We start from the raw sequence: 18,030 nt of genomic DNA, 5'->3' as shown, positions 1-18,030 counted from the left end.
TGGTTGGAAGACACAAAACAGTTGAGAAAGAAGTACTCTGTGCTTCTGGAAAAGGACAGAGACTGTAAGGCTGTAGGACTGAGAGCCCTGCGGCAGCCAGAGCCACAGGTAGGGCAAGGGCTGCAGTGGCCCAAGGGGGGGGCAGAAAGATGCTCCACCTTGGAACAGGAGCAGATGTGCAGGCAGGGCCTTGGCAGCGGGGCTGCAGCCAGCCAACTCTCACGGGGCACTGCCTTGTCACCAGCACTGTGCAAACCTGGGAACCGCAGCAAGGGCTTAGAGGAGCTCCTGGCAAGAAGAGATGCACTTCCAGGGCCTCATGGGCTGGACGAGATCAGAAGGGCTCCTTTCTGCCATGGGAACCACAGGCATTCAACAAGCACTCAGCCACATCTGCATGGGCTCTGGGAAGGAAAAAGCACTCCTCCCACTGCTGTGCTACAGGGCCCTGTTCCCCCTCCAGCTCATCACCTCCTGCCTGGCTTCCCGTGGAGATGGGAGAAAGGGAATGGCTGTGATCCTCATGCTCACACGGCCTAAGTACCATCAGGCACCAACTCAAGAATAATTCATTGCTCTCTTTATTACATGCACGGCGCAAGGCAGCAGCCCCATCCCAGGCAGCACCAGCCCTGCTGTGTCATGGCCCGAAGAGGCAGCTCAGAAATTCAGCTAGAAATCAGCTTAAAACAGATTAATTTATTAAGATACTGGGCAATGATCTTCCAAAATCTGCAATGACAGAAGGTTATGAAGGCAGTGGACAACTCTCTGAATCTAAGTGCTATTCATTATACAACTGCAGCCTACAATCAAGAATCCTATTTTTGCAGTTTAACTTACAATGACAGCAGTAACATAAATTTAAGACATATGCCTACTTCCAGTAAAACATAAGTTACTAACAACTGCAACAGCAAAATGCAATAACCAAACTTCAAGCAATATCTTTTACACGTAACACATCTCTTTAGAATTGACTACACTAATAAAACATTCATTTTACAAAACATACACTGGTGATGCTCCAACTGAATCTTGAGCTCTATACCCCACTGAAGGTATTCAGTTAAGAAACTGCCCTTCCTTCTTTGATTCAGGATGTTATATAACGTAAAGATAATTCTGATCCCTTGATTTGGATGTTACAGAGGCCATGTGCAGCACTCTGCCTACTCAAGTGAGCATACTCATTTATTTAATTAATCCTCCCTTCATCTGTATTGTTTTTCACTCAGCTGGGCAATGTGGAAACGTATAAAAATAAAAATAATGTGTGCACTTAAAAAGGAAAATACCTACAACAATCACTGAAAATAAGCCAGTATCTAACATTATAGCATCAGTGATACAGAAAGACAGAAATAGACTTACCAGTCTCTCTCTGCTAACAATCAGCAGCCCACGAGCTCCATTTATCTGAGCAAGCCTCACTTTCTCATAGAAGGTGCAGTTCCCTCGCATCACCATGGGGATTCGATTATTAAAACCCCCATCAGGTACATCAGAAGGAGAACACAAAACAGACGCCGTCTGATCCTGCAGTTGCAAGAGTGACTGAAAAGAAAGAAAATTCTAATATATTCTTATTTTTAACCAAAAGCAAATAGCACAGGGGGTGTCTAAAACTCAATTTAGAACTTCCAAATACTGAAGTGATAGAGCATTCTCTGAGAAACAATAGTGTTGTCCTCTCTATAGGGAGGGGAAGAGAGGCAGGGGTTGTACATAACGGAGATGCTGCACTGTAAGGTACTTGCAGTTGGCAATGACACATTTGAGAGACTCTGGGAGTCTTTCTGTGAGTTAACTATAGACCAACCAGCCAGGAGGATGGTGCTGGTGATTCTTTAAGGAGCTATGAGATTCATCTAAATCAGGTGTCCATGTCCTTATAGGTACAGTCAGCTTGCCATGAGTAAGCTGGGAATACTAAACAGAAAAAGTAGGACCAGAGACAATAGTGGCCTGTCACTTTACAAATAGGGGCACAAACAAGGCACAGATGCCTGCCTTCAGCACCGTCGATGGGCCCCGGGACCCTGGAGCTGAGAGCTGGAGGACTATGACTGAGGAAATCATAAACTCCCAGACCTCAAACTTGTGCAGAACTTGCTAGATACATGCAAGTCTATGTGGACTAATAGGCACCAATCCCAGGGTACTCAAAGAATTAGCTGATGTTGTCACAAAACCTCTCTCTATTTTTTTCAACAGTCTTGAGGATTTGGAAAGGTCCTAGCAAACAGGAAGGTAGCAAGTAGTATTGTCCCAATTTTCAAGAAGAGCAAGGAAAAAGACCTTGGGGAGAAACACCCCCACAGGGCTGACAGTGCCCTGGGGTGCATCTGGCTCAGCACTGCCACCAGGAAAGGAAAGGGGCTGTCCCACTCCTCCTGAACTTGAGGCGAGGCTGTACTGGACAGAGCAAGCTCTATTAGAGCTGAACACAAACACAGAGCAAGCTCAGCATGCAGCACCTCTTTTATTAAATTGTATTGCTGGAGTACTTGAGGGAAGGAGGAGCTGGAACAGGAAAGAGAGGAAAGGCTGAGGGAGCACTAAGGAAGAAAGTCGGGATTAGCAGAGAATAAGAGAAATGAAAATTTACAAAAGACAGGTCTATGAAGCACATCGGTTCCAATCCAGCATAAGCTCTTCTGGACTATACTGGCTCATGCTGAGACACTGAAATGTGTCTCCATGAATTTTTATGCGACAAGTTAACACAAAATGGCTACAAGAGGCTCCAAATATCACAAATCTTAGAGTAACTCCTAGGGCAGTCTGTCTGGATCCAGCTGAACCAGACCCCAAGTCTCTCAAACCAGCTTTATGCACTATGTGAATTGTCTGCACATTGCACTCCCACTTCTGCCACTGCAGCAATGTAATCCAGGCACCAACTTCACAGCACAGTCAGGTCAAGAGTAAAATAATTCATAGATTTATAGACTTGTTTGAGTTGGAAGGGACCTTAAAGGTCATCTATTCCAACTCCTCTGCAATGAACAGGGACATCCACAGCTTCATCTGGTGCTCAGAGTGCTATCCAACCTGACCTTGAATGTCTCCAAGGATGGGGCATCCACCACTTCTCATGAGCAACCTGTGCCAGTGCCTCCAACAACCTTATTGTTAAAAAAAAAAAAAACAAAAAAAAAAACAAACCAAACAAACAAAACAACACACACACATTTTTCCTCATATCCAATCTAGAATTCTCCTCTTTAAGTTCAAAACCATTTCCCTCTGTCCTATCACAGCAGTCCCTGCTAAGAAGTCCATCCCCTTCTTTCTTACAGCCCCTCTTTAGAAACAGAAAGGCCACTTCTCAGTTTTTCCCAAGAGCCTTCTCTTTTTCAGGCTGCACAGCTCCAGCTCTCCCCTCACAGGGAGGCTGCCCCATCCCGTGGATCATTTTTGTGGTCCTCCTCTGGATGTGCTCCAACAGGTCTACACCTCTCCTGTACTGAGCACTCCACATCTGGGTGCAGTACTCCAGGTGAGGTCTCACCAGTACAGAGCAGAGAAAGAGGATGACCTCTCTCACCCTGCTGGCCACACTGCTTTGGATGCAGCCCAGGATACCGCTGCCTTCCTGGGCTGGGGGCACACTGCTGACTCATGTCCAGCTGCCACCCACCAGTACACACAAGTCCTTCTTGGCAGTGCTGCATTCAATCCCTTCATCTCCCAGCTTGTAATGACAACAGAGGTTGATGGGACCCAGGTGTTTCTCTTTGGATTTAGGGTATGATTACATGGATTTTGGCCAGATGACACGTACATTGTCAGCCAAATTATCTTCTTAGAAGGTGTGGTGCTATTATAAATGGATGGAATCACTACCTAAGAGGCAACTTTACTGGTAAAAGTAAAGTGAAAAGAGCATAATAGCAAAAGCCTCTCAGATCTTAAAAGATCCCTTGACAGTTCATAAATTCAAGACTTTGATATTTAATGCCTTGGGCTTTCACGAGCACAAGCTTAGCATGAACAGAGCCTTGGGCAGCCTAATCTAAGGCCTTGCTTTCAAAGCTAGATCAGAAAACCTCCCCAGATCCCTTCCTTTTTTAATTTTAGTATGCTTTCTACTAAAGCCACTTGAACAAGCCCATGAAGTGTGACTTGTAAATATATACTTTTAGCTTACAGAAATATAACCCTTCTTACAAAGGATTCCCTCAACTTAGTCTTCTTGCTTACACACTCTGAATAACTGAGTCATGTATAATCAATCTCTGCAAAAGTGAATCTTCTAGGAATACAGATCAGACACAAAAAAGCCGCATAACAGAGGTCTGTATAATCAAGATGCTATAATTGCAATATAGTTGTTTAATCAACAGATATCAAGATGTTGTAATCACAATATAATCGAGAGAATCAAGGTAGACAATGATCACAAAGAGAATAAGCGGAAGAGCTTACCCTTCGGCTGAGCTCACCAGAAGACACCAAGAGAGGGGATCTCCAGAAGAGATCCTTCCCCTCTGGTAGCCAGCTCTTCAATAGGTCTAGGAGGGGTGGAGCCAGGCTCCACCCCTTCCGGCAGCACAGGTGAATTGCCTTCACCTGTGCTCCTCTGGCTGACTCATGGCTCGCCTCAGGTGATTAATCAGAGGTTCAGGCCGTGACTCAGCAGTTCCCATACAGAGGTCAAAGAAGCAAGTGACAGTTTCCTCCTCACATTTTAGCTATTCCTCTCATCTGTTAGGAAGTGAGTTCCTGCTACTGGTATCTCTGTACTCTTCAATTTTCTCACACAAAAGTGGAAGGGGAAAAAAAAAAAAAAAAAAAAGAAGAAAAAAAAAAAAAGTCAGTTGTCAGTTCATGGGCTTTGGATAACAAAAACAAGTTGACACAGCTCATAATTGCTTATACCTAAATTTATGAGAAGAATGAACTAATAAGAAAGCACTAGTGGTCACCCAGGTATCAGGAAGGACCTGTATCTTTTTCATACCAACACGAGAGCTCCTTTCCAAACACAGTTAAGTTTTATTCTCATTTATTTCATCACCATGTGCAGAAGTAATTTTTTTTTTTTTTTTTTTTTTTTTTTTTTTTTTTTTTTTTTAAACCTGAAATAGTTGCTTAGAAAGGAGTATCACCACTATAGGCTATGGAGACTGTAACAGATAGAAAATATTTTCAAAGTAGAGCAAGCTTCAGATTTTACTAAGATATGAATTAGAATTCTCCCCTACAACAAGGGCAATTCTGAGTACATTCTTTTAGTTGGCTGGCTTGGTACTTACAGCTTTACCCAGATCATGAGGCAGATGGGCCCACTGGGAGTTGAAGAGGATGCAGTAGTCCTTGCCTTTGCTGCTCCCTTTCTCTGAAAGGACATGGACCATTCCGTACTCGCAGTACACCTGAAAACAACAAGCATTCAATAGGGGTTTTTTCAATACATGCAGTACAGAAGTAATGGGCTTCACTTACTGTTGATTAGCCTGCTTCTTACTTAAAAAAAAAGATTTTACAAAGTTCCACTATCTGCAGAGGGAGTACAGAGCGAAGTAAACATGGCAGCATGCAGTGAATATAGCAGGTTAAGCACATTCTCAATTATGACATATTTGACTACTACAGAGTCTGTCTGTACGGAGAAATGTTCCAACCACAACAAGTTCCATTTAATATCTCTGTTTTCACCTTCCCATTCCTGCAAAACAGTGCAGGACAACAAATTCTCTATTATTTTGGTTATGTCAGAGTGCATCAAATCTGTGTGCATCATCTGACATCAAAATTCAGAGTTAGGGGCTAGCACAGGTTGATTGCAAACCACCAGAATTACCTGAATTCAATTATTTGGTAGTATCCAGTAAAGTGAGAAGAAAAAACCCCACTTCCTTACTGTGGAATCTTCACCTAGCTTTTCATTCTTCATGACAAACTGTTCTTTTGTTCCCTTCCCTTTTTCCCTTTGCGAGCACCAGATAAATTCCCACTGTCTAACCAAGAAGCCAAACGAATGCTAGCTACAGGACTAGAATCTGTGTAGAATCTAGTAGAATCTAGAAACTAGTGTAGAATCTGCACAAGTATTTTTGTGGAGGTGATGTAGTTTTCTACTTGCACATCAAGCCCCAGGAGGTAAATACCAGGCATCCAGATGCCAGGAAGAAAAACAACTGTGGAAGCATGTGCAACTTTCCTACCACTGATTACAGAGATGGAAGTTACATGCTAGTAGTGACTTTATTTCCACATTAACTGAACAAAATAGATTATAAATGCTCTTTGTTATCAAAAATTGAGGAAGAAGTGAATCACAAAATCACCAAGGTTGGAAAAGACCTCCAAGGCCATCAGTACAACCATCAGTATTTCCCCATTATACCACGTCCCTTAGTACAACATCTGAACCAAGTATATCTTACAGCTCCTGCAGCAAAAGGGCCCTGATGCAAGTGCTCCTGCCTGATCCCTTCTCTCTTTTCTAAGTGTGATAAAGAAATGTAAAAGGTTTCAAGATTGCAAAAAAAACAAAAAACAAAACAAAACCAGACCACAAAAACAAACAAAAAACACCACACCACAGTTTTGGCGTGTAACTGTGGCTCGACTTTCAGTCTGTTTTCATTTCACATAATTCCGTTTCAAACGGAATGCATAGAGTTGAAATTAGATACTCAACTCAAAAATACGATCACGTCTCTGACCTCTCTCACCAGAGAAAGATATCCTTCCCTTCACAATGATGCCTTATTTACATCATTGCTTTTTGGCAGTACGTGTATCTGTAGAAACTGCTTTCAGGGATGAGGCGCAAGGAGGGTAGAGTTCCATAAATCTCCAATGAACACCTTGAAAACTCCTTTTACTGCCATCAAATGAGACTGATGCATCAGTTTCACCAAAACAAAGTTGAATAGCCCTCTGATTTTATCATAGATTTGCTTAGGCTGGAAGGGACCTTAAACTTCCCACCATCTGCTGTGGAGGGGGCGGAGAAAAGACCAGACCAGAAGAGTTTCCTTCTTATTGCTGCCAAATCTGATCGGGTTTAAGGGTTGCCGTAGTTTAACCCAGCAGGCAGCCCAGCATCGCACAGCTGTGTGCACAGCTCACACATCCCACAGTGGAATGGAGGAAAAAAAAACAAAGACAAAACCCATGCTGAGATAAAAATAGTTCACTGGGACAGAGAAAGAAGGGAAAATCAAGGAGTACGCTCAATGAGTGACACTCAACACAGCTGCTCACCACCAGCCAACCAGCGCTCAACTGGGCCCTGAGCAGCAGCAGACCCCCCTCCTCCCAGGTTTCTTGTTCAGCATGCAGTGTTGCGGTATCGGATGTTCCTTTGGCTGGTTTGGGTCTGCTGTCCTGGCTCTGCCCCCTCCCAGCTCCTCATCCTTGCACGCACACACACACACACACACACACACACCCCCAAGCTCCCCACAGGCAAGAAGATACAAGAAGCTGAAACACCCTTTATACAATGCTCTGCACAGTAACACACCACCATACAGCCCCCATGAAGATTAACCCAAATCTCAGTTGAAACCAGGGCAGCTCTGTTCTGAATATTATACATACAGCTGCCTCCAAGAACTTCAGGCAGTTTTGCAGGAGCAAGCTACCTGCAGTGGAATGGCTTTATGCATCTGAAAAACCATCAACTTGTACAATTGAAGTCTTGATATTTATAAGAGAGAAACTATATATCTCTAAAATGAAAGAATAAGTATAGTACCTGTTGCTACATTTCCATTAGCTAAGTATTACTGGAAGTCAGTAACAATCCCCAAGCAGCACACAGAGGACAGCAATATGCAACTGTGCTTTCTGAACAGCTCAGTGAATGTTCTTCAAAGAAGTATTAGAGTTAAAGGTTCCTAAAGTGACACACTCAGAACATTTTAGAAAGCTGTGCGCTCATGTGCCAAAAGCTAAGTAAAATGAAGGATGAGAGGAATTAAGTGGCATATGAGCAGGGCTAAAAGTAGATGAGGGTGTAGGGAGTTGCACATGGTCCATGGAGGACAAAAACGAACGCGGATTAACATTCTTACAACGCAATTATCACTGAGCATCAAAGCATAACTCTGAAGTCTGTTAACAACCACTTCAAGCTTGTTATTTTCTTCCACCTCAGAAGAGTCACATGCATTAGATTCTTTTTTTCATGTACTGAAGGGCTCTGATGCCTTCAGCTTTTGCTTTGTTTATATCACTAGGTATCAGATAGCAAAAGTCAGGTCAAGGCAGGACAGCTGATGCACCGGGACAGCAGCAACACTTGTTATGCTTCTTAGTTTCCAGAAATCACACCATATCCTGGAACAACCTGTGAGAAATCACTCTCCTATGCAGATCCTATACAACCTTCCCACAACCCCCCTAAGGACTCTCTTTCAAGAGTTTGGAGCTCAAGCCCAGCCTGCTCCAAACACTGAAGGAAAAAACAGCAGCTCTTGAAGTTCTTTTACAATTCTTGCCTCTTACAGCACTTATGGCTTGGAAAACACTTGAGTTAAATGATGAAAGAAGGTAGGGAGGAGGAGCTCAGCTCCCTGAACATCTCAAGAACCTGCAACATGAGGCACTGAGCCATCCTAGTGGCTCGTCCTTGTTTGTTCCTCTGCCCTGTTGACACACAGGGACCAAAACCTTTGTTCTTTCACAGAAGGAAGCAACGCATGAAGATGGAAACTGACCTTCCATAATGAAAGCACAAGCTAACACTAAAAGAGGCAATTTTTTACACTATGAGGTCACAGAAGTCTGGATGTACACGGAGAGGTTGTCTTACACGTTAGGATTATAAATTTGTAAGGCAGAACCTGGAGGAGAAGATATAGATAGTGCTTTTTTGCTATAAGTGAACCATGACCGCTCCAAATTCACAGCCATCTCAGCTCAGCCAACACAACAGGCTGAGGAGCTTGACTACTAAAATAAAACAAGCTAAACAACCAACCAACCTCTAAAAACTTCTGTGGGAGTGACAAATTTTATCCTCAGTGCAACTTCCAGCACAAACCAGGCAGTGGTAACCACACCATGGCACAGGAAAAGCAAATTAGCACTTTGTCCTTGGCTTAGGAACATAGTTCCTAAGTCATAGTTACATCATTGGCAGTATTTATAAATATGTATAAATATACACAGAGAATGAAGTATTCCTTAGTCACAACTAACAAACATCCCCTGCTCTGTAAGGAACCCCAAGGACTGACATATCCACAACTCTAACAGCTGAGTGGTACAGGAACAAAGAAAACTTACACAATTAATTGCCAAGTTGCCATTGGTCTTTTTTGTTACCACTTCTTTTCTTCAAGAAATTAATCAAATTGAAAGCAGACCACCTTTTTCTTATTGGAATATACAGTGGTTATATTCCAAATTTAAGGAGAACCTATAACTTGATCTGTAGAGATTTGTCAGACTGTGCTCTATTTCAGGAGCACAGCTCCTTAATAAGGCACGAGCTGCATCCACTCTTACAGTAGGCATTACACAAGATACGCAATAGAATTCCTAAGAGTTGAGGTACATTCTCACCTACAAACTGCATGGATCAGCTTGAAGACCAAAAATAGCAGACAGTAAACTTTCAGATAAAGAAAGCACTGATTCAACAAGCACTGCAGAGAGAGGAGAGCTTCGTACTCAATGTGACAACTCCTCGTGACTAAATTGCCAACAACCACTTTAACCCAGAACTTCAGACAGTCTTTTCAACTCTATGGATCTTCATAATTAACCACTTATTTTAAGTACAATACCTGAAAATTAGTATAGTGAACAGTAGCAAGATCTCACATACCTTACTATATTCCTCATTGGTCAAAGGCTCACTCATACCTGCTGTGGTTGCAGGAGAACACCAATGCAATGAAGGAATAGTGAGAATCGAAGGAAGTTGTATGAAAAATGGGAACTCTGATACCAGAGCATGATCTAGGAGAAACTGTACTGGTGCACTTGGACTTTTAAGATCGAACCCTTCTTCAGGAATTCCCAGATTAGTGCCTAGATTTGGGAGAGTCAGGCTTTATTAGCCACACTGCTCCCTTACCCACTATAAATCAGAATGCAAGGAACAAACCTGGACACATCTCTCACTGTCCTTCCCCTCTCCCTGAGAAAAGAAAACACTCCCAAATTATCTTATCTCCTGGGGGGAAGACGTGGACAAACAACTACCAAGGCAAGAGTAAGCCACTGAAGATAAACAGACACAATAATTGTGGAGGTGTTAGCTTCATTCTGGAATAACCCGATTTGTCAATGACTGGTTCTCTTACCACTGTAGTGCAAGTACATGATTGCACTCTTCCTTACCTCAAGTGAAGATGACAGACACCATACATCATACAATCATAAACAGGCAAGCGACTAAGAGATGTAAAAGCACCACAAATATCAGAGTTGTTCATGCAAGTTTTAAACAAACTAGCTTGGGTATGAGGAAAGTATTAGAGCTTACAGCAAGTTATCTTCTTGCTGCTGCAGCAGAACCAATGCAGAACCCCAGCCAGGCTGTTCAAAGCTTGCTCAAATGTGTTATGCAGCTACTCTGCTGCACAAACTCACTAAGCAACTTGCTTACAGAAAGGCAGCATGCTGCAGTAGACGGAGCTGAAGCCAAGACCTCCAAGTATCAGTTCTCAAGCAGAAGACCCTCGTTGGCATTCCACGCTGATGCAGTCACCTTTTCAAAGCTGGCAATGACCTCCATGCCAGACCTCAAACCATTCTAATACTTATTAATTTGTTGATGACATGCTGGCGCTGGCAGTCCACCTGGTACAAAATGCACCAGGCAAGCGGAGATTGAGGTATGTACAGATGATGTACATGTAAGGAAAACATAAGTTTAATGGCAGTTCGCTCAGTCTATAACTGAGGATCACTAGCAAGAGAGCAGTGAGATGACAGGCAAGGAAGAGGGAGAAGTTAGGCTACTGTTTTCAGATACTACACTAGTAAGACCCAAGAAGACATACTGCTCTACAGAGTACCCAGAAAGCAGTTAAGATACTTTAACGAAATATTCAGAATGCAAAAGAGGAGAATGTAAAATACAAAAGCTACATACCACGTCACCATACAGAGTTCTATCCTTATCTAGATTGTCACAAGCGTTCATTAGACCTATGAAAGCTCACTTCACAGAGCTCTTCAGTAGTATCACAGAAAAGTTTAGGTTGGAATGGACCTTAAAGATCCTCCACCAGATCAGGCTGCTCAGGGCCCCTTCATGGCCTCGGGCATCCACTGCTCTCTGGGCAGCAGTTCCAGTGCCTCACTGCTCTCACACCACAGAAAGAGAATGTAAGAGTCAAGTCATGCTGTGGGTTCAGCAGCAGCCACCTTTGTTTCACACCAGCCAGTTTCTCAGAGGGGCTTTATCAGCCAGTCTGACCCAAACCCAAGTGCCCAGCTAGGATCCCAACCTCATTCCCTGGCTAGGGTACTCTTCCTTAAGGACTACCTGGAGGAGCCTGCTGGTCAATCAATTCAACCAGTTTTTAAGAAATGTAACGACTATGTCAGTAAAAACAGAACAAAGAAGGCTAACGTGGGAGCACTGAGAAACCGTGATGGGCACAACGCCAAGGAACAGCGGCGGGGTGCAGTGCGGAACATGAACGGTGCTGCCTTCTCTCCAGCAGAACACTAGAGGTTGGCCGTTCCCACCCTGTGAGCAGCTTAATCTCTCACTGCTGCCAGCGGGCCCCTCCGCACATCGTTAAAGCCCCAATAAGGGATCGCCCTCCGACCGAGCGGGGCCGGGCCCACCCACACCACAGCTCCAGCCAGCGCTACGGGACCAGCGCTGAGCTCTGCTCACAGCCGCCCCCTGCCCAACTGCTGCCTCCAACCCCCGCAAGGCAGCTCCAGCACAGAAGCCAAGGCGCTTCCAAAGCCAGCACAGCCGCTCACCTGCGGCAACGAAAGCAGAGGGAGCAGCAGGAGCGGAGCCCATCGCGCCGCCATGCCGGGTCCACCGCGCCGCCGCCCGCTTTTGTTTCTGACCGGGCCGGGCCAGGCCCTTTCCGCACCGGGTATCCCAGCAACCCGCCCCAGAAGTTCCGCCCCGGAAGTTCCGCCTCGGAAACCAAGTACCGGAAGTCCCACCTTGGCAGTCCTCAGGGAGCCAATGGCTCGCGTCAACGTGAAACGTCATTTCTGGTGGCGGTAAATGAAATGGCGAACGTCGGAGGGGGCGGCGGTGGTGCGGGCAAGATGGTGGTGAGGAGGGGGCGTTGGTGTGTGCTGGACCTGTTCTCGTAAGGGCTCCTTAGGAGCTAAGAGAGCTCTAGGTCGGTGCTGTGATTCTGTTGGGTGGTCCTGGGGCGTGGTGTGGGCGGCCCGGCCCTGCCCTGCGGCTGTGCTCCTGTGCTCGGCAGCCGCTCCTTCGTGCCTGACTTTGCTCTGCGGGTGATTTCTTCAGCAGCGTTACAAGCAGGATTGTGGGGGGAAGAAAACAATATAGAAGTGCTGTGATGTATGTAACGAAGTAGGAGATGCGGTGAGATCTGGCAGGTTTCGTTTTGAATTCACTTTGTCTTTGTTTCTCGTCTACAGGATAAGGAGAAGAAAAAGAAGGAGAGCATTTTAGATCTCTCCAAATACATCGACAAAACGATCCGGGTGAAGTTTCAGGGTGGGAGAGAAGGTGAGCGGGCATGAGACCCGGGCTGGGCTGTGTGTGGCTGCAGTGAGCAGCTTTGTGTGTGTGCTTCTGTCTCTCCTGTGGTCACCTCACTGTCTTTAGAGGCAGGATGGTGGCTAGTGGGTGCTTCTGTTCCTTGCAGTTTGCTGTTTTTTGGTGGGAAGCTTCTCTTCGCGTTTCTGTGAATCCCCTCGCTTGAATGTTATGAGCACTTCATCTGTGTGCCTTTCTTTCATCTTCTGTTTGCTGTCTTGAATTTCCTTGTATCATTTTCCAGACTTTGTGAAGGTGCACTGAAAGCAGCAAAGAAAGATGTTACAGTTCATTCACCCGTCTTCCTTCTCGTCTCTTAACTATACGTTCCTTTAGTTCTTCTCTTGTTTTAACATATTTTAGCATCTATATTCATTGCTTTTGGGGCTGTTACGTTTCCTCTCCTTTGCCATACCTACATCTGACCATCCCAGCATGCTGGCACTGCCACCTGCAGACCATTTGTTCATCTGAAAATTAACAGTATGCTGTGTGGGAGCTTTGCAAAACCAACTCAGTTTGTCTTTAAAGTCTGATTTACAGCTCCAGTGGGCCTGGGTGCTTACAAATCTTCAAAGTTACTTGTATGCATGCTGTTAAGTGTGGGATTACTTTGTTTTCTTTTATTCTAGTTCTTGTGTGATTGATAATTCCACTGAATCTATTGGTTTAGATTTTCTTCACAGAAAAATTTTGTTGATTACCCGTGTGATCTTCATGTAGTGCCTAGGACTGTAAGAGTCTCTTCCTTGATTTAAGTTGGTAGCAATATAGTAATGCTAATGGTACTAATTAGGTATTTTTCAATACAAGAACTCACTCTGTGTAGCCCTGCAATTTATTTACTGTCTAGTCTTGAAGAATTGTGTTCTGTTTTAAACTAATTCTGTTGGTATTAGTATGATATATCCTACAGGTGTAGGACGTTCCTATAAAGCTAAGAAGATCCATCCTCCAGTTGTCCTTCTGGACTATATTTGTCTAAGGATAAGCACTGGTCTTAGTTTGTCTTTCCCCTTCTGTAGGGAACTTTTATTTGTAATATTTGCTTATTTGTTATGTTGAGGTATTCTTGAAAAGCACATGAAATTGGCAGAAAGCTCTAAATTTTTTTTTAAGGCATCCATGCTTCTGGAACTGATTGGGAAAAAAAGAAATGAAGCTTCAGTTGAAACAGTTTGGGGTCTTGTGCGTTTAGATTTTGACAGAGGGCACTGTTTAATGTTGCTGTTAGTTGGTAACCGTGCTCAAAGAAGAGAACTGAACTGGAGAACTGAGGGTGTCCTGTGCATGGTTCTGTGTTGCTGTGTTTCTAGTTCTGATCTCTAATCATTCTGTTGTATGTGGTCTTTAATAGCAAGTGGTGTCTTGAAAGGATTTGACCCTCTACTGAACCTTGTGCTTGATGGTACCATTGAATATATGCGAGGTAAGTAATACACAGTCTATGTAAGTCGGCTTTCCCTTAACCGTACTTGGTAGGTTGGAGATTCATGATCCTTGAAGTCCCTTCCAACCCTGGCCATTCTGTGATCACCCTGTATCCCCAAGAGCAATTGGTTTTAAAAGAAAATTGACAGCTCTGTGAATGAATGGCCAGAATCTGTACATTGACTTATCTGAGCTCAGAGTTGTAGACAGCAGCTAAGCATAAAAGAGGGGGTAAGATAAACCAAATAAGTTTTAGTACATTTTCTGTGGTACAGCATTGTTATCATAATACAGTTTGGGTTGGAAGGAGCCTTAGACATCATCCAGCTCTGGCCCCTCGCCTTAGGCAGGGGCACCTCCCTCTAGACCAGGTTGTTCACAACCCCATCCAGCCTGGCCTTAAATGCTTCCGAGGTGGGGGCATCCACAACCTCTCTGGGCAACTTGTGTCAGTCTCACCACCCTCATAGTACAGAATTTCCTCCTAATATCTACCCTCTTCCAGCTTAAAGCCATTTCCCTTTGTCATGCCCTGATAAGAAGTCCTTCCCCTGTAGGGTAGCTTTCCTGTAGGCCCCTTCAGGTACTGGAAGGCCACTCTAAGGTGCCCCTGGAGCCTTGGATTCTCCAGGCTGAAAAGCTCCAGCTCACAGTCTGCCTCTCTAAGGGATGTGCTCCAGCTATCTGATCATCTTCAAGGCCTTTTGTTAGTCTTTGCTTGAGCTCCTGTGCAACTTATTTGGTACTCCTGTTCTTTTAAGTTTGAATGAAGTCATTCCCTTCAGATAAGGCAGTTGGTTTTTACTTTCTGGTACTGCTGGAGAGATGGCAGTTTTGCGCAAAGTGTGAAGAGTGTTTCAGTAAGAGTTATTATCTTACTGTCCTGTGAACTCTTCTGTAAGTACATTCTTTTCATTTCCACAGAACTGAAGCCTTCTGTGGCTTCTTTGAGCTAATAGAGCTGTGATTTTTTTTATTATTATTATTTTTTTTTCTTTTCATAAAATCATAGAGTATTTGCAGTTGGAAGCGACCCACAAGGGCCATCAAAGCCAATTCCTGGTTCCATGCAGCACCACCCAAAATCCACACTCTGTGTCTGAGAGTGTTGTTCAAAGACTCCTTGAACAGCCTGGGGCTGTGCCCACTGCCCTGGGCACCTGTTTCATGCCCTGTGCAATCCTGATGCTCCTGAACCCTCCTGTTGTTCCCTTGGTCTCTGTTGCTGTCCCCAGAGAGCAGCACTGCCCCTCTGCTCTCTGTGAGAAAATGCAGCTGCCGTGAGGTTTCCCCTCAGCCTCCTCTGCTCGGCTGAATAAACTCAGGGCCCTCAGCCACTCCTCATACATCTTACCTTCCAGACCCTTCACCATCTTTGTAGCCATCCTTTGGATGCACTGATAGTTTTATGTCCTTACAACATGCGGTGTCCAAACCTGCATGCAGTAGTCGAGGCGAGGCTGCACAAGTGCAGGGTAAAGTCATAGAGTGATTTAGGTTGCAAGGGACACTTAAGCATCACAGATTTCCAACCCTTCCACTAGATCAAGCTGCCCAAAGCCTCACCCAGTCTGTCTTTGAATACATCCAAGGCTTCTGCGGGCAGTCTGTACCTGTGCCACATTGTATTCGCAGTAAAGATTTTTTTCTTAATAACTGTCTTTTAGCTTAAAATTCATACTACTTGCCCTATCACTGCACTCCTTGTCAGAGTTCCAGAGTACCTTTTCTGTATGCCCCCTTTAGGTACTGGAAGGCTGCTATAAGGTCTCCCTGGTGCCCTCTCCAGGCTGAATGGCACAAATCTCCCCCAGCCTTTCTTTGTTACAGAGGTTCTGAGACCTCATGTTTCTTTGTGGCCTCCTCTGGTCCTGCTCTAGTGGGTCTGTACCTGTGAATATGTCAACACTTGAAGGAGCACAGAATTGGTTCTTGCTGGGCTGTTTGTCTGTTCCTATGCACAGCCTCTTCTGGTTTGGTCTAGGAATAGACAACCAAAAGATTTCTGGTTACTGCACTTTGAATTCAGGGTTTTCTGATTTTCACTGACTCCAGAATGTTTGCCCAAAATGTCATTTGAAATAGGAATCAGGATTGTTGTTGTTGTTTATTTTTTCCCCCTACTCTTTTTTTGTCACTTGTATCTGTGCTTTTGATTGGAATGAATGAAGGGACCTTTGAATTATTTAAAAAAATGTATGTTCTGCTTTGCATACAAAGTGGAGTACTTTGTCACTCAGTAGCAAGTGCTGCTTTGAGAACTGATGAATCAGTAATGTGCTGTAGTTATCAGATATTACTGCTGCATCACTTTTAATAGTCTGTGCTCAATAAAACAATGCTGAAAAGTCTGGAAAAATTGTCGGTTTTTTCTTTTTTTTTTTCTTCTTTTTTCCAGTTGATGGAATTTATTATATTATCTTCCTTAGGCTTCCATTGTAACTAGAGATCTCTGCTTTTCAGACCCAGATGATCAATACAAATTAACAGAAGACACACGTCAGCTGGGACTTGTGGTCTGCAGAGGGACTTCTGTGGTTCTCATTTGCCCACAGGATGGAATGGAAGCGATTCCAAACCCTTTCATTCAGCAGCAAGATGGATAATGGCTCTGGGCTGTCGTTGAAGACTTTTTGGAGGAAACGATCAGTGTGTGAGAAGTTTCATGTTTTTGGAGAGAAGTTTGAATGGTGTGAGAAGTTTACTGGTGTGAAAGAGCAGTTGACTTTCATTTTTGTGACTTTTTGTGAACAGGAAGAGAATGAGATGTGATGTGCAAGGCACAAGTTCTGATTAATTTTTTTTCCCCCCCCCTCAAATAAATGTGAAGCTCTACATTAAGAGCTGAGACAAGAGAATATTCTGCCTATGAATTGTCAGAAGCCCTCCTGGTATTGTGAGTCTTGAAACCACCACATAAAATTAGTAAATATTTCTCTGAACGCTGGTCATTTGATCTACATTTTTAAGTATATTAGAATGTATTTGAATTGATCTGAATACATTAGAACTTGTTTTTTTCCCTCTTAGATGTCAGTACTCAGCTGGGGAGCGTTTTGCATCGTGTTTTAGGCTTCCTCCTGGTGAGTTAATCTCTGTTGCCTCCCTGCTCCAGTACAAGGAAGACAATTACTTTGATCGCATGGTATCACCTTTACAAGCTATGTAGCTAAGAAGGTATTTTTTAGCACTTGTTGCAAATCTTTTGGGCTGTCATTGTGAATTGGAAGGCTCCCAATTTTTAAATAAAGACTGGAGTCCCTTGTCAGGTTATTGTCTCAGCTGGGTGATACAAACATGGAAGTGTGTTTGCTAGTGGGAATTGTAGGGGAGGAATTATTAAGATCCTAATGTTCAATGGAAGCAGTGTCTGGAAATACTGCAATTTTTTTTATACTGTAGCTATCTACTTGTGGTTGCACTTGTTATAATTTGATTTGTAAGTAAACTTTTTTTATTTCTTCACAAGTAGCAAGATTTGAGGAGTTGTGAACAAATAAATACAAATTAAACTGTTCCTAAATGTCTGATTGTTAGTCTGATAAAAGTGCTCTACAGCTGCCATGGCAGGTTTGCACACTGAACAAATCTAAAGAGCGTTTGTTCAAGAGATGAGTGAACACAACAAAAACAGAAACGACCAGATCACAAGCTGTGCTCGTTTCCCAGGCAGGAAATCAATGAGAAATGACTGACAGTATCTGGTCTTGATTTAATAGCTTTTCCTGGGTCAGTGCTAAAATGGAGGTGAACTTGAAGTTAATTCAAGTATGTGAGACTTTCCTAAGGAGCTGTGCCTCGTGTGGCATGTTGTGTGTATAAATATTGTGTGTATGAAGGTGTGCTTCTGGATTATTTTAGGCTCCTGTGGACTCATCCTTTGGATGTTTTCCACAGCTCTGGACATGCAG

At 43.8% G+C, this 18,030-nt stretch overlaps 2 protein-coding genes across 3 annotated transcripts in view; one reads left to right on the top strand and one right to left on the bottom strand.

The window, feature by feature from the left end:
• SPPL2B (signal peptide peptidase like 2B) overlaps nucleotides 1–11,976 on the bottom strand; it is a gene marked incomplete at both ends in the record, with an annotated part of 29,295 nt that extends 17,319 nt beyond the window's left edge. Inside the window, 3 exons of the mRNA XM_079546940.1 lie at nucleotides 1,375–1,557; nucleotides 5,265–5,384; nucleotides 11,923–11,976. Of these exons, the coding sequence (XP_079403066.1) occupies nucleotides 1,375–1,557; nucleotides 5,265–5,384; nucleotides 11,923–11,976 (357 nt within the window). The remainder of the gene's footprint in view (nucleotides 1–1,374; nucleotides 1,558–5,264; nucleotides 5,385–11,922) is intronic.
• Nucleotides 11,977–12,186: 210 nt separating this feature from the next.
• Nucleotides 12,187–16,725, top strand: LSM7 (LSM7 homolog, U6 small nuclear RNA and mRNA degradation associated; the record flags this gene model as incomplete). 2 transcript variants are annotated; one of them, XM_079546839.1, is made up of 4 exons in its annotated part: nucleotides 12,187–12,231; nucleotides 12,568–12,658; nucleotides 14,046–14,117; nucleotides 16,583–16,725. In XM_079546839.1, the coding sequence occupies 4 exons, from the start codon at nucleotides 12,187–12,189 to the stop codon at nucleotides 16,723–16,725; spliced, it is 351 nt and encodes a 116-aa protein (XP_079402965.1). The 2 variants fall into 2 exon arrangements, with proteins under 2 accessions (XP_079402965.1, XP_079402966.1); XM_079546840.1 differs by lacking the exon at nucleotides 14,046–14,117.
• Between the last annotated feature and the right edge of the window lie 1,305 nt (nucleotides 16,726–18,030).

This window comes from Tetrao urogallus, assembly GCF_951394365.1.
Source record: "Tetrao urogallus genome assembly, chromosome: 25".
Lineage (NCBI taxonomy): Eukaryota > Metazoa > Chordata > Aves > Galliformes > Phasianidae > Tetrao > Tetrao urogallus.
The sequence above is the reverse complement of the archived record's forward strand: the minus strand, read 5'-3'. Positions and strand labels throughout refer to the sequence as shown.